The 16,832-nt window shown below is 35.3% G+C and overlaps 2 protein-coding genes across 2 annotated transcripts; one reads left to right on the plus strand and one right to left on the minus strand.

Annotated features, from left to right (window-relative positions):
* Positions 1-320: 320 nt before the first annotated feature.
* On the minus strand, positions 321-1,292 carry LOC136039988 (histone-lysine N-methyltransferase EHMT2-like). The gene has a single exon (XM_065724053.1). The coding sequence runs from the start codon at positions 1,290-1,292 to the stop codon at positions 321-323; it is 972 nt and encodes a 323-aa protein (XP_065580125.1).
* Positions 1,293-5,949: 4,657 nt separating this feature from the next.
* On the plus strand, positions 5,950-16,181 carry LOC136039989 (putative ankyrin repeat protein RF_0381). Its single transcript, XM_065724054.1, has 2 exons — positions 5,950-6,101; positions 15,200-16,181. The coding sequence occupies exons 1-2, from the start codon at positions 5,950-5,952 to the stop codon at positions 16,179-16,181; spliced, it is 1,134 nt and encodes a 377-aa protein (XP_065580126.1).
* Positions 16,182-16,832: the final 651 nt, after the last annotated feature.

Consider the following 16,832-nt stretch of genomic DNA (forward strand, 5'->3'; position numbering starts at 1 on the left):
TAAGACATCTATAGTGGCACCTTCTGAAACTAATAGTTGACAAATCTCCAAATTGCCTTCCGAAGCAGCAATTTAAAATGACCCATTATACAACTCTCTACTATTTTCCAGTGCCCAGCGACCTGAGGAAGAAAAAAAAATGTTGAATATGCAGAATACCGTTATTGCTGCCACTTTTCTTGATTTTCAAGCCAATATAATTTTTTTGTGGCTCTAGCCAAGAATTGATAAAAATTTTATTTTGGGGTTTTGTACAAGGTGGTTTTAATAGCGTACTTCTGGTTTGATCTGACTCAATTCTTAGGAGTTAAAATTTAAATTTAAATAAGACAAGTGTTTTTAACTGCAAGCAAGGAGCGATAGCAAAACTTAAAACGAAGAGAATTTAATTCGTATATGATCCTGCACTTATGAACCTTTGAATTTCGTTTGGCACCTTTTTCTAATAGATATTCAATCACGCGTATTTGATTCTTTTTCGCAGCGTAAAATAAGGCTGTCCTATTGTACGAATTTAAAGCATCTACAGTGGCACCCTTTGAAACTAGTAGTTTACAAATATCCAAATTGCCTTTTGAAGCAGCAATATGTAAGACTGTATTGCACTTATGACCCTTTGAATTTGGGTCGGCCCCTTTTTCTAATAGATATTCAATCACGCGTATTTGATCCTTTTTCGTAGCGTTAAATAAGGCTGTCCTATTGTACGAATTTAAGGCATCTACAGTGGCACCCTTTGAAACTAGTAGTTTACAAATATCCAAATTGCCTTTTGAAGCAGCAATATGTAAGACTGTATTGCACTTATGATCCTTTGAATTTGGGTTGGCCCCTTTCTCTAATAGATATTCAATCACGTGTAATTGATTTTTAATCACAGCATCATATAAGGCTGTTCTATTGTCCGAATCTAAGACATCTACAGTGGCAACTTTTGAAACTAGTAGTTTGCAAATTTCAAAATTGCCTTTTCTAGCAGCACAATGCAAGGCTGTACATTTTCCTGGTTTTCCAGAGGAGAAGTCCCTGTTCCAAATTCTATTGGGATGAAAATAAATTCTGTTGTACTCTAAAAGATTTTCAATAATTGGTGATGTTGGTCTCTCGTCACTATATGAATATGTAGGCGACAAATCCTTGATAAATACAGCATTTCGATCCATTGGACATGAGGTGTTTACTTGTAGCCATTTCTTAATGCAATAGCCACAAAATATATGCTTACATTCTGATGTCTGAAGAGGATCCTTCAGTTCATTTAAACAAATTGGACAAAAGAAACTTCTTTCCATATTCTTCAATATTTCTTACGAAAATTAGCTTCATTGTGATTCGATCTGACATTACTATTAGCTATAGTTCGTTCTTTAATATAAAACATTTTTTTGTGATTTTCTTGTAGTTTTCTAATTTTAATTCAAAATTTAAAAATATTACTTGTACACCATAAATATTTTTGCAATTTAAGCAATAAATTTGGTGATATTAAACTAAGAACTAAAATAATAAAAAAATGATTTTTTTTCCTACGGAAATAAAGCACCATGTTATAGAGATAAGCACTTTAGGAGTCGAGCCAAACCAAACTTGGTTCCATAAAGCAAACAGATATTAATAACATTTGTAACTACAGAGCTAGAGAAAAATGCGGTTTTTGTTAAAAAAATGATTTATTTTTAATTTATTTTTGTTAATTATGAAAGGTTTCTAAATAAACCAATTTCTTTTAAAATGAGCCGTCAGATAACTCTCTATCATTATCCTGTGAAAATTGACTTTCAATACTGAGATGATTTGCTTTAAAGCATATTTTTATATTAGTTCATGCCATCATGGGAAATGACGTCACAATGATAATGCAAAAAGGAAGTTCAAAATACCTAGTTTTTTTAGTTGTTTGACGTCATTGATGGTTGTAACCCATACTAAATGGTGTAATTATATTATACATTACCTTGGGGCAAACCCAAATGCAAAGCATCATGAGTACATAACAGTCTCACGTTTAGCTGCATGGAAAGGCAATTTTGAGATTTTTCAAATACTAGTTTCAAAGGGTGCTATTATAAATGTCTTGGGTTCATTATCTGTACAACAGCCCTGGAAAAAAAACAAATTAACACGCATCCGTGAACTTTCTTCTGAACTAAAATACAAATTCCACATTTTTACTGATAGGACCTTGAAACTTCTACAGTTCGGTTCTCCAGTACGCTAAATCCGATGGTGTGATTTTCATTAAAAATATATGACTTTTATGGAGTGTTTTTCCCCTTTTTTCGGAAACAAGGCAAATTTCCTCAGGAAAAGGTACCGTGGAGGAGAAAAACTCCCCTACATACGTATAATATTCTGTTAATTTAAGTTTAAATGCTGATCATTACTTCCGGTTGAATATTTATGTTTATTCATTTTCTCATTGATCTTTTTTAAGATAATTCTAGAAAATAATGCTTCGCCCCCTTCATGGAAATTCTCTTCCCTCATGATAAAATCCTCCACTGAAAGATCTTCCCACGTAACCACCCTCACCCTGATCCACTCCAACCCCAACACGAAAAATTTCCCTGAAAACGTCTGTACACTTCATAATAACCATTACTGTAACTTTCAACAATGCTCAAAGTTTTTAAATTGAAGCCCCTCCCCCGGGGCTTTGGGAGGTGAAGTTATTCCTGAAAACATAGTTATCTTATTTTTGACTAAGCTTAAAAGAAATGCTATCTCAAAATTTTGATCCGATGACTTTGGGGAAAAAATATGCGTTGGAGGGGGCCTAGATGCCCTCCAATTTTTTGGTCACTTAAAAATAGCACTAGAACTTTTAATTTCCGTTAGAATTAGTCCTGTCATGACATTTTAGAACTACTAGGTCCATAAGTTCATCCCTGGGGAAAAAACAAACAAACAAATAAACACGCATCCGTGACCCGTCTTCTGGCAAAAACAAAAACAACAAAATTTCACATTCTTGTAGATAGGAGATTGAAACTTGTACAGTACGCTTCTCTCATACGTTGAATCTGATGATGTGACTTTTTTTAAGATTCTATGGCTTTTAGGAGATTTTTCCCCCTATTTTCTAAAATAAGGCAAATTGCCTCAGGCTCTTAACTTTTGATGGGTAAGACTAAACTTGATGAAACTTATATATTTTAAAACAGCATAAAATCGTAATTCTTTTGATGTTACTATTGGTATCAAGATTCCATTTTTTAGAGTCTCGGGTACTATTGAGGCGGGTATGTTGCCACGAACTGTTTGACTATGCCTGTGTGTCTGAGCGGCTGTATGGCTGTCTCTTTCACATTGCTTGTGCCCGAGTTGGTGTTTGCATGTTTCCGTGTCTGTTTTTATGAGTTTGTGTGTTTGAATCTGTTTGTTTGTAGGTTTCTCTCTCTCTTTCTCTCTCTCTCTCTCTCTGTCTATTTCACTATGCCTGTATGTCTGAGCGAGTATTTGCATGTTTCCGAGTCTGTCTTTGCGTGTTTGTGTATCTGACTCTGTGTGTTTGTAGGTGTTTTTCTATTTCTCTCACTGTGCCTTTTTGTTTGAACGGTTGTTTACTTGTCCCTCTTACTAAGCATGTCTGTCTGAATGGGTTTTGTCAAGGCATTAGTCTGGTCTATGTAGGTAGCAAATAACTCAGTAATATGATACTTTTGAGACTGAGAGATGCTGTTGACAAAGTTTTAAGAGAAGAACAGTACTGTTTTAAAAAAGGTAGAGGATCTGTCGACCAAATTTTCACTCTTACGTTAATAATCGAGAAGTACCTTAGTTGTCAAACACCTTTGAGCCTCAGTTTTATATATTATGAGCAAGCGTTCGATTCTGTTGATAGAAGAGCTTTAGCAAAGGTTTTATCCTAGTAGTAGTAGAGATACATAAAAAAAAATCGGATTTATATACTGATTTTAAGAATATAAGTTTAGTTTTACCCATTAAAAGTTCCATCCTGAGAAAATTTGCCTTATTTCCGAAAAAAGGGGAAAATACCCCCAAAAAGTCATACGATTTTAATAAAAATTACACCGTCGGATTTGCCGAACAGGAAAATCTAACTGTACAGGTTTCAAGCTCCTACCTGCAAAAATGTGGAATTTGTATGTTATTTCGGAAGAAAGATCACGGATGCATGTTAATTTTTTTCCAGGGGTATTGTACAGAGAACGAAAGAAGGGCGAAACTATAGATGCCTTTGATTCTCACAATATGACAGTATTGCATTTTGTTGCTTGCATAGGCAATTTGGAGATTTGTCAACAGCTAGTTTCAAAAGGTGCCACTATAGATATCTTAAATTCTGACAATATGACAGTCTTACATTTTGTTGCTTGTATAGACCAGTGGTTCCCAACCGGTGGTACGCGTACCCCAGGGGGTACGCGAAACCCTCGCAGGGGGTACGCGAAGGTCCCAAAATTAATTTAGTCTACATCTTTAAAACTTGTTTCTGACTCAGTTCCAACATTTCCCTCAAAATCAGATAACATAACCCATTGTATGTAATTTTAGACTCATTTTCAAAACTTTCGCTTTCAGTAACCCGCTAATTTTTCTCCATAGCCGTAAGGTCTCGATTTAAACTCAGCGGGTTCAGTATCTTGTCATCTGTTGAAACACGAATTTCGTGAATTGTGGTTGCAAACAAAGATGGATAGATTCCTGATGAGGAATAACAAGAAGCCGAATGATGGTACCCAAAACTCTGAACCTGTACCTAAGAAGAAGAAATATGACGAATCATCGGTCAAAGTGCGTCGATATTTGTCAGAATACCTAGGGCTCGGATTTAGTGCGACAAAGTCTGATCCAGTGAATGCTCAGTGCGTTCTTTGTGGTCAAGTCTTGGCCAACAGTTCCATGAAACCTGCGCATATGAACCGGCATCTCAGTACTGTGCACCCTTCTCATGTCGGTAAGCCCATAGAGTTTTTCAAGCGTAAACAAGAAGCATTCGCTAGTAACTGTTTGGAAATTGCAAAAGTGGCATCAGTTTCTTCAAAGGCTCTCCGGGCTTCGTATGCTGTTTCATATTTAGTTGCGAAACAGAAAAAACCGCACACCATCGCCGAATGTCTGATATTACCAGCACTAGTGAAAGTCAGTGAAATAATGTTTGACACGAAAACTGCTACTGCCTTTCAGTCTATACCTGTGTCGAACAATACCATTTCAAGAAGGATAGAAGACATTGCAAGCGATATTGTCATGCAGGTTATTGAGCAAATAAAGTTGACGAAGATGTTTGCGTTACAGCTTGAAGAAAGCACGGATGTGTCAGGTGAAGCCCAGGTGATCGTCTTTGTTCGATATCAAGATTGTTCTGACATAAGAGAAAATATTCTGTTTTGTCAAAACCTACAGTCAAGAAAAACAGGAGAAGAACTATTCAAGGTGATTGACAAATTCTTCGCAGAAGGGGGCATCTTGTGGGACTGGTGTCTATCAGTTTGCAGTGATGGAGCTGCCGCCCTAACAGGGAAGAATAATGGGCTCATGGCCTGGATAAGGAAGAAAAATCCAAAGGTGAAGTGGTTGCACTGCATCATTCACAGGCAAGCTCTTGCATCGAAAAGGATGAACGCACATCTGCACGAGACCCTCAACGAGGCTGTAAAAGTGATCAACTTCATCAAAGCCCGACCACTGAACTCAAGAATGTTCAAGTTGCTGTGCCAAGAGATGGGTTCAGACCATCAACATTTACTTCTGCACACAGAAGTTCGCTGGTTGTCTCGTGGGAAGATTTTAAACAGACTTTTCGAGTTTCAACAAGAAGTTCATATGTTTCTTCTGGAGCAAAAATCTGCATTCAGTTCACTTTTTGAAAACCAGGACTGGGTCTGCAGGCTGGCCTTTCTTGCGGATATTTTCGACAAACTGAATGACTTGAATCTGTCAATGCAAGGTTTCCGGACGGACGAACTCTCCCTGAATTCGAAGATGTGTGCTTTCATCAAGAAATTGGAGTTCTGGCTTAAAAAGGTTCAAAGAAACAGCGTTAGTGTCTTCCCAACCCTTGACAAATTTGCGGACGATAGTGAAATTGATAACCTCAACACAATCTGTGATTGTATTCGGGAGCATCTGACAAAGTTGCGAGATGAACTTGTGTCATATTTCCCATCGATTATGAACCAAGATAGAACGCAGGATTGGATCCAAAATCCATTTGTTGAAGACGTGACCTCAAGCTCCGGTCTTAGTGACAAGCTTACAGAGAATCTGATCGAACTTGCCAGTGATCGCGCCTTAGAACTGAAATTCCAAAATGTAACTGTTTCCCAGTTTTGGCTGGAAATGAAAGGAGAATACAAGGAACTAAGTGAAATCGCCATGTCTGCTTTGTTACCATTTGGATCCACTTACCTTTGTGAAGTGTCATTTTCGGCAATGTCATTGATCAAAACCAAACACAGAAACAGACTGAGTGTACAAAATGACCTTATAATTGCCGTTAGTGACATCGAGCCAAGATTTGATAATATTTTAGCAAAAAAGCAGCCTCAAGTTTCTCATTGATTTTGTACGTACATTTAAGCACCGTCATATTGGACAATAAATCTCGTGTTTTTGAAAATCTGATTTTAGTTAAGAAAAAAGTAAAACAACGATTCTCAAGAAAGGGGTACGCAAACTTTTTGGGCCTTGACTAGGGGTACGCGGACCGAAAAAGGTTGGGAACCACTGGTATAGACAATCTGGAGATTTGTCAAGTACTATTTTCTAAGGGTGCAACTATAGATGCCTTAGATTCGGACAATAAAACATCCTTACATTTTACTGTTCGGAACGGCAATTTGGAGATCTGTCAAATACTAGTTTCAAAGGGTGCCATTATATATGCCTTAGATTCATTTTCAGTGAAGTAACAATAACATGGTGGGCTTAAGACTTATGCAGTTAGGGGAGACAGTAGTATCCAACTCTTATTTGTATTGAAGCAAGATTTTTCTTGAACAGACTCAGAAAGAACTAATTGACCTTTGACAGTCTCGGAACAACTGAACATTTGATATAGAATGATATTAATTGCTGAAAGGTCATTAGTTCAAAATTCAATTTTACTGTAGTTTTTTTTTTGTTTATTTTTAATGTTGTAATAGGAAGCCTACAAAAGAAAATAATTGTCAAAAAATTCATTTTCAGTGAAGCACCAATGACACGAAAGGCTGAAGACTTATACAGATAGGGAAGGCAGCAGTATCCAACTCTTGTTTATAGCCAAGCTACATTTGTCTTGAACAGACTCAGAAAGAACTAATTGGCCTTTGAAAGTCTCGGAAAAACTGAATGTTTGATATAGAATGATATGAATTGCTGAAAGCTCATCAGTTAAACATTTGCTTTTACTGAAATTTGTTTTTTTATTTTTAATGTTGTAATAAGTAGCCTACGAAATAAAATAATTCTAATATACCTTTTTTTTCAGTAAAGCACCGATGGTACAGTATGTTTTAGACTTTTACAGTGAGAGAAGGCGGCAAAACCCAAGTTCTTCTTTGTAGTGGTTTTTGTTCAGTTAAAGCCTGATTTGCATATTCAGTTTAAGTCTCATCTGTTTAAAGAAAAAATGCTAGATAATGATTTTGATGCTTATTAGAAAGAAAAATCTTGTTTAATAGCTGAATACCTTTTATGTAGTCCTTGGAATCCATGAATTTAGTGGGGAAATATTGAATTAGTCCTATCGTATGGTTGTTTTATTTGACGCACCATTCAAAAGGATCTCAATTCAAAAAAACAAACAATTTTGATAATTTTAATTCAAATAAATATATATTATATTTGAATTACTTTTTTTGAAAATTTGACTCTATGGGCCCCCAAATAGATAATAACCCCTCCCTCTCCATTTGAAAAGTAGGCAACATTTTTTTCAAATCTTCATTAATAAAAATCTTCCCCTCTGCTAGATTTTTGTGATTTTATGCATCTGTAAGTATTTTATGTTAAAATAAACAATATTTATACTTTTACAAGTGAATTAGAGTAGTAGCAAAACTAATCCCTTTGAACGGAATTTCACGGGAGAGGATATTTTCCGGACCTGGGAAGAACTCTCCACGAAAAAAATTACTGTCTTGGGAGCAATCTTTTCATGAAAGGGAAGCCCGATTTACGGGCATTATTTGTAATAAACGATGGAAAATGAAATAATAATAAAGTTTTTTAGACGAACAGAAACTGTGAGGCATATGAAGGGGTTAGCTCCTCCTCAAAACCTCTTTCTCTTCACTAAAATTTGACTGTTGGTCCCATTTTCTCAAGAGCAAATCCTAAATCACAGGAGATGTTTAATCTAAACAAAAGCTTTTCTAAAACTGTTAAAAAACTTTACCTTTTTCATGGAGCGCAAGTTATAGAGTAGGGGACAACACCTTCATATACATAATAGTTGCTGTTCGTTTTGAGTTTTAATATTGCTCCTATCTTTTAGTTGAAAAATTAAAAGTGAGCAATAATTTTTTGGTTGTTTCATTTTTTTTCAATGAAAATACTAAAAGGCGGTCTCTGATGAAAACGCTGCCAAAAGGTATTTCATAAAATCTACGAAGAGCAAACACTGCCCCGCTCTATATTTGAAGCCCCTGAATTACACTCCAAATTAATGTGCATAGTCACACAATATGTCGAACCTTAACAATAGATGAAGACGAATTCACATATTTTAAATATATATATATATATATATATATATATATATATATATATATATATATATATATATATATATATATATATATATATATATATATATATATATATATATATATATATATATATATATATATATATATATATATGTACTAGCTATTTGGGTGGTTGTTACGCGCCATATTAGTTACGCGCCATTGTAGATGTGTCCCTGTGTCCCATGTGTGAAAACTGCTGCTAGAAAGAGATAGGTTGCAACTTCTGCCGTATTGTCTTCTAGTATTAATATATTCAAATGTGTGCTTGCATCGTTCCTGCGTCTCTTTAAAAGTTCTGTTTCTTACCGTAATATTGGTTTGTCTTCTGTTTTATATGCAGACGACGTTCTTCTTGTTGCCCGGACTCGCCGTGGATTGCTTTCCAATTTTACTATATTAACCAATGAACTATCTAAGATTGGACCGTCAGTTAATGCGTCTAAATGCAAGTTTATTTGTTTTAATAGCCCCTATGTCGTTGCTCCATTCGTTGCTGGAACTGCAATTCTGCCATGTTTTTCTTTAGTTAGTTGGCTTGGTCTGTGTTTCGGTCCAACACTTTCCACTACCTTTTAATCCCTAGCGAAACAAGCCATCAAAAAACCTACGCGTTGCTTAATCATCAGATCAAAACTATGAGAAAGCCTTTTAGCAAAAAAATATAATAAGCAAATTTGGTTTTAATTATTCATGTGTGGTGAGCCAAAATCAAAACATGTATTAATTCAAAAACGTCCTGAAATTAAATATAAGAAAAACAAGTTTAATTAGCTGCAAGTAAGGAGCAACATTAAAACTCAAAACGAACAGAATTTACTTCGTGTATGAAAGAGGTTGTCCCCTCCGCAACGCCTAGCTTTTTACGCTAAAGTTTTTTTATTGTTTAAAAATAGATTTGTGGCAGATCAAACTTTAAAGCAAAAAGCAAGGCATTGCGAAGGGGACAATCTCTTTCATATACAGAGTAATTTCTGTTCGTTTTAAGTTTTAATGTCGCTTATTTGAAAGAACAAACTCTAGCCTATACTAATGATTATTAGAAAAGAAAGCCACTGCGTAAAATAAGGCTTTTACTTACGCACTTATGATTCTTTGCATTTTGGTTGGCCCCTTTCTCTAATAGATATCCTTTGACATGTATTTTATTCATTACCGCTGCAAAAAATAAGGCTGTTTTCTTGTCCAAATCTAAGACATCCATAGTGGCACCCTTTGAAACTAGTTTTTGAAAAATATCCAAATTGCCTTCCGAAGAAGCAAAATTTAAGGCTGTTATATTGTCTGAATTTAAGACATCTATAGTAGCACTTTTTGAAACTAGTAGTTGACAAATCTCCAAATTGCCTTCCGAAGAAGCAAAATTTAAGGCTGTCATATTGTCTGAATTTACGGCATCTATATTAGTATTTTCTTAAACTAGTAGTTGACAAATCTCCAAATTGCCTTCCGAAGCAATAATTTAAAATGACCCATTATTCAACTCTCTACTATTTTCCAGTGCCCAGCGACCTGAGGAGGAAAAAAAACAAAAAAAAGATCTTGAATATGAAGAAAACCGTGATTGCTGCCACTTTTCTAGATTTTCAAGCCAATATAATTTTTTGTGGCTGTAGCCAAGAATTGATAAAATCTTTATTTTGGGGTTTTTGACAAGGTGGTTCTAAAAGCATACTTTTGTTTTGATCATTCAATTTTTAGAAGTTAAAATTTAAATTTAAATAAGACAAGTTTTTTTTAACTGGAAGCAAGGAGCGATAGTAAAATTAAAACGAACAGAATTTACTTCGTATATGAAAGAGGTTGTCCCCTCCGCAACACCTCGCTCTTTATACTAAAGTTTTTTTTATTGTTTTAAAAAATAGAGATGTGACAGAGTCAGACTTTAGCGTAAAGAGCAAGCCGTTGCGGAGGGGACAACCTCTTTTAAATATGGAGTAATTTCTGTTAGTTTGAAGTTTTAATGTCACTTCGAAAATGCATTAAAAAAAAAAACTTGTTCTTTTTATTTAATTTTTAATAAAGAACGAACTCTAGCCTATTCTAATGATTATAAGAAAAAAAATTCGGTATTAATATCTTCTATATTGCCTTTCCAAGCGATAAACTGTAAGACTGTTACGCACTTATTATCCTTTGAATTGGGTTGAACAAATCTATAGTGGCACCTTTTGAAACTAGCAAGTTGCCAAATCTCCGAATTGCCTTTTGAAGCAGCAATTCAAAATGAGCCATTTATTCAACTATCTATGATTTTCCAGTGCCCAGCGACCTGAGGAGGAAACAAAAACAGAAAAAAAGATGTCGTATGTGCAGAATATCGTGGTTACTGCCACTTTTTTTTGGTTTTTAAGCCAATATAATTTCCTTTTGGCTCAAGCTAAGAATCAATACAATTCCTATATTGGGGTTTTGAGCTAAGTGATTTAATAGTGTACTTTTTTTTGATCTGACTCTATTCTTAGGAGTTGTGGGTTATTTTATGATTCTTTACATTTGGTTTGGCCCCTTTCTATAATAGATATTCTTTCACGTGTATTTAATTCGCTGCGTAAAATAAGGCTGTGTTATTGTAAAAATCTAAAAGATCTATAGTGGCACCTTTTGAAACTAGTAGTTGACTAATCTCCAAATTGCCTTCTGAAGCAGTAAAATGTAAAGCTGTCATACTGTCCAAAGCTAAGGTATGTACAGTGGCACCCTTTGAAACAAGTAGTTGACAAATTTCCAAATTTTCTAGCCAAGCAGTAAAATGTAAGACTGTTACGAACTTATGATTCTTTGCATTTGGGTTGGGCCCTTTCTCTAATAGATATAATCAATCACGTGTCATATTGTCTGAATTTACGGCATCTATATTAGCACTTTTTGAAACTAGTAGTTGACAAATCTCCAAATTGCCTTCCGAAGCAATAATTTAAAATGACCCATTATTCAACTCTCTACTATTTTCCAGTGCCCAGCGACCTGAGGAGGAAAAAAAACAGAAAAAAGATCTTGAATATGAAGAAAACCGTGATTGCTGCCACTTTTTTAGATTTTCAAGCCAATATAAATTTTTCGGCTGTAGCCAAGAATTGATAAAATCTTTATTTTGGGGTTTTTGACAAGGTGGTTCTAAAAGCATACTTTTGTTTTGATCATTCAATATCTTCTATATTGCCTTTCCAAGCGATAAACTGTAAGACTATTACGCCCTTATTATCCTTTGAATTGGGTTGAACACATCTATAGTGGCACCTTTTGAAGCTAGCAAGTTGCCAAATCTCCGAATTGCCTTCTGAAGCAGCAATTTAAAATGAGCCATTTATTCAACTATCTATGATTTTCCAGTGCCCAGCGACCTGAGGAGGAAAACAAACAGAAAAAAGATGTCGTATGTGCAGAATATTGTGGTTACTGCCACTTTTTTTTGGTTTTTAAGCCAATATAATTTCCTTTTGGCTCCAGCTAAGAATCAATACAATTCCTGTATTGGGGTTTTGAGCTAAGTGATTTAACAGTGTACTTTTAGTTTGATCTGACTCTATTCTTAGGAGTTGCGGGTTATTTTATGATTCTTTACATTTGGGTTGGCCCCTTTCTATAATAGATATTCTTTCACATGTATTTAATTCGCTGCGTAAAATAAGGCTGTGTTATTGTAAAAATCTAAAAGATCTATAGTGGCACTTTTTGAAACTAGTAGTTGACTAATCTCCAAATTGCCTTCTGAAGCAGTAAAATGTAAAGCTGTCATACTGTCCAAAGCTAAGGTATGTTCAGTGGCACCCTTTGAAACTAGTAGTTGACAAATTTCCAAATTTTCTAGCCAAGCAGTAAAATGTAAGACTGTTACGAACTTATGATTCTTTGCATTTGGGTTGGGCCCTTTCTATAATAGATATAATCAATCACGTGTATTTGATCCATTTTCGCTGCGTATAACAAGGCTGTCATATTGTCCGACTTCCGATTCTTTGCATTTGGGTTTTGCCCTTTCTCTAATAGATATAATCAATCACGTGTATTTGATCCATTTTCGCTGCGTATAACAAGGCTGTCATATTGTCCGACTTCCGATTCTTTGCATTTGGGTTGTGCCCTTTCTCTAATAGATATATTCAATCACGTGTGTTTGATTCATTTTGGCTGCATAAAATAAGGCTGTCATATTGTTCGAATCTACGGCATCTATAGTGGCACCCTTTGAAACACCAACTCAGACACAAGCAATGTGAAAGAGGCAAGCAGACAGCCGCTCAGACATACAGGCACAGTCAAACAGCTCGTGGTAACGTACCCGGCTCAATAGTACCCAAAACTCTAAAAAACGAAATTTTGATACAAATAGTAACATCAAAAGAATCACATTTTAATGCTGATTTTGAATATATAAGTTTCATCAAGTTTTGTCTTACCCATCAAAAGTTGCGAGCCTGAGACAATTTGCCTTATTTTAGAAAATAGGAGAAAAAATATCCTAATAGTCATAGAATCTTAACAAAAATCACACCATTAGATTCAACGTATCAGAGGAGCCTACTGTACAAGTTTAAAGCTCCTATCTACAAGAATGTGGAGTTTCGTCGTTTTTGTTTTTGCCAGAAGACGGATCGCGGTTGCGTGTTTATTTGTTTGTTTTTGTTTTTTGATTTTTAACAGGGATGATCGTATCGAGCCAGTGGTTCTAGAATGTCATGAGAGGATTCATTCTAACGGAAATTAAAAGTTCTAGTGCTCGTTTTAAGTGACCAAAACATTGGAGGGCATCTAGGTCCCCCTCCAATACACATGTTTTCCACAAAGTCGCCGGATCAAAATTTTGAGATAGCCATTCTGTTTAGGATAGTCGAAAATCAAATAACTATGTCAGGGATGACTTCACCTTCCAAAGTCCTCGGGGGAAGGGCTTCAATTTAAAAAATTTGATTATTGTTTACATACAGTAATGGTTATTATGAAGTGTACAGACGATTTCAGGAAAATTTTTCGCATTGGGGTTGGAGTGGATCGGGGTGAGGGAGGCTACGTGGGAGGATCTTTCAGTGGAGGAATTTATCAGGAGGGAAGATCATGTCCATGTAGGGGGCGAAGCATAATTTCTTATCATTATTTTCATAAGAGAACAATGAGAAAATAAATTTAAAAAATTTCAACCGGAAGTAATGAGCAGCATTTAAATTTAAAACGAACAGAAAATTCTACGTATGTAAGGGAGTTCGTCCCATTCCACAATACCTTTTTCTGAGAAACTTTGCCTTATTTTCGATAAAAGGAGAAAAACACTCCTTAAAAGTCAAAGATTTTTAACGAAAATCACGCCATCAGATGTTAGCGTGCCATAGAACCGAACTATGGAGGTTTCAAGGTCCTACCTGCAAAAATGTGAAATTTGTATTTTACTTCAGAAGAAACTTCACGGAGGCGTGTTAATTTGTTTTTGTTTTTTTCCAGGGCTGTTGTACAGAGAACGAACCCAACCCATTTATAATAGTACCCTTTGAAACTAGTATTTGAAAAATCTCAAAATTGCCTTTCCATGCAGCTAAACGTAGGACTGTAACGTACTCATGATGCTTTGCATTTGGGTTTGCCACAAGATGATGTATAACGTGAATTACACCATTTAGTATGGGTTACAACCATCAATGACGTTAAACAAAAACAAAAAACATAGTTATTTCGAACTTTCCTTTTGGATTTTCATTGTGACGTCATTTCCCATGATGTCATGAGCTAATATAAAAATATGCTTTAAAACAATTCATCTCAGTATCAAAAGCCAATTTCAACTGGATAATAATAAAGAGCTATTTGATGGCTTATTTGAAAGGAAATTGGTTTATTTAGAAACCTTTCATAATTAACAAAATTAATTTTTTTAAAAATCATTTTTTTACCAAAACAGCATTTTTCTCTAGCTCTGTCGTAACAAATGTTATTAATATTTGCTTGCCTTATGGAACCAAACTTGGTTTGGCTTATCTCTATAAAATGGTGCTTTTTTTCCGTAGAAAAAAAAATCTATTTTAGTTCTTAGTTTAAGATCACTAAATTTATTACTTAAATTGCAAAAATATTTATGGTGTCCGAGTAATAATTTAAATTTTTGAATTAAAATTAGAAAACTACCTGAAAATCTAAAAATTGGTTTTGTATTAAAGAACGAACTATAGCCAATAGTAATGTCAGATCGAGTCACAATGAAGCTGATTTTCGTAAGAAATATCGAAGAATATTGAAAGGAGTCTCTTTTGTCCGATTTGTTTAAATGAAGTGAAAGATCCTCTTCGGACATCAGAATGTAAGCATGTATTTTGTGGCTATTGCATTAAGAAATGGCTACAAGTAAAAACCTCATGTCCAATGGATCGAAATCCTATAGTTATCAACGATTTGTCACCGTTATATTCATATAGTGACGAGAGACCAACATCACCAATTATTGAAAATCTTTAAGAATGCAACGGAATTTATTTTCACCCCAATAGAATTTGGAACAGGGGCTTCTTCTCTAGAAAACCAGCAAAGTGTACAGCCTTGTATTGTGCTGCTAGAACAGGCAATTTGGAAATTTGCAAACTACTAGTTTCAAAAGTTGCCACTGTAGATGTCTTAGATTCGGACAATTGGACAGCCTTATATGATGCTGTGTTTAGGAATCAAATACACGTGACTGAATATCTATTAGAGAAAGGGGCCAACCCAAATGCAAAGAATTATAAGTCCTTAACAGTCTTACATGTTGCTGCTTGGAAAGGCAATTTGGATATTTGTAAACTACTAGTTTCAAAGGGTGCCACTGTAGATGCCTTAGATTCGAACAATATGACAGCCTTATTTTACGCAGTGACAATTGATCAAATACACGTGGTTGAATATCTATTAGAAAAAGGGGCCGACCCAAATTCAAAGGGTCATAAGTGTGTAACAGCCTTACATTCTGCTGCTTTGGAAGGTAATTTGAAGATTTGTCAACTACTAGTTTCAATGGGTGCCACTGTAGATGGCTTAGATTCGAACAATATGACAGCCTTATTTTACGCAGTGATTGCTGCTGGGAATGGAAATTTGGATGTTAGTCAACTACTAGTTTCAAAGGGTGCCACTGTAGATGCCTTAAATTCCGACAATTGGACAGCTTTACATTTTGCTGCTTCGGAAGGCAATTTGAAGATTTGTCAACTACTAGTTTCAAAGGGTGCCACTATAGATGCCTTAGATTCCAACAATTGTACAGCTTTACATTTTGCTGCTTCGGAAGGCAATTTGAAGATTTGTCAACTACTAGTTTCAAAGGGTGCCACTATAGATGCCGTAGATTCGAACAATATGACAGCCTTATTTTACGCGGCTAAAATGAATCAAACACACGTGATTGAATATCTATTAGAGAAAGGGCACAACCCAAATGCAAAGAATCGGAAGTCGGACAATATGACAGCCTTGTTATACGCAGCGAAAATGGATCAAATACACGTGATTGATTATATCTATTAGAGAAAGGGCAAAACCCAAATGCAAAGAATCGGAAGTCGGACAATATGACAGCCTTGTTATACGCAGCGAAAATGGATCAAATACACGTTATTGATTATATCTATTATAGAAAGGGCCCAACCCAAATGCAAAGAATCATAAGTTCGTAACAGTCTTACATTTTACTGCTTGGCTAGAAAATTTGGAAATTTGTCAACTACTAGTTTCAAAGGGTGCCACTGAACATACCTTAGCTTTGGACAGTATGACAGGTTTACATTTTACTGCTTCAGAAGGCAATTTGGAGATTAGTCAACTACTAGTTTCAAAAAGTGCCACTATAGATCTTTTAGATTTTTACAATAACACAGCCTTATTTTACGCAGCGAATTAAATACATGTGAAAGAATATCTATTATAGAAAGGGGCCAACCCAAATGTAAAGAATCATAAAATAACCCGCAACTCCTAAGAATAGAGTCAGATCAAACTAAAAGTACACTATTAAAACACTTAGCTCAAAACCCCAATATAGGAATTGTATTGATTCTTAGCTTGAGCCAAAAGGAAATTATATTGGCTTAAAAACCAAAAAAAAGTGGCAGTAACCACAATATTCTGCACATACGACACCTTTTTTTCTGTTTTTTTTCCTCCTCAGGTCACTGGGCA

The sequence above is a fragment of the Artemia franciscana genome, chromosome 20, assembly GCF_032884065.1.
Source record: "Artemia franciscana chromosome 20, ASM3288406v1, whole genome shotgun sequence".
Lineage (NCBI taxonomy): Eukaryota > Metazoa > Arthropoda > Branchiopoda > Anostraca > Artemiidae > Artemia > Artemia franciscana.

Bases quoted from the DNA above. Each gene is read 5' to 3' on its own strand.
- LOC136039988 (XM_065724053.1), bottom strand. From the start codon at position 1,292: ATGGAAAGAAGTTTCTTTTGTCCAATTTGTTTAAATGAACTGAAGGAT.
- LOC136039989 (XM_065724054.1), top strand. From the start codon at position 5,950: ATGTGTGCTTTCATCAAGAAATTGGAGTTCTGGCTTAAAAAGGTTCAA. The intron at 6,102-15,199 runs GTTGCGAGATGA...CTTCTTCTCTAG, and splicing joins ATTCGGGAGCATCTGACAAA to AAAACCAGCAAAGTGTACAG.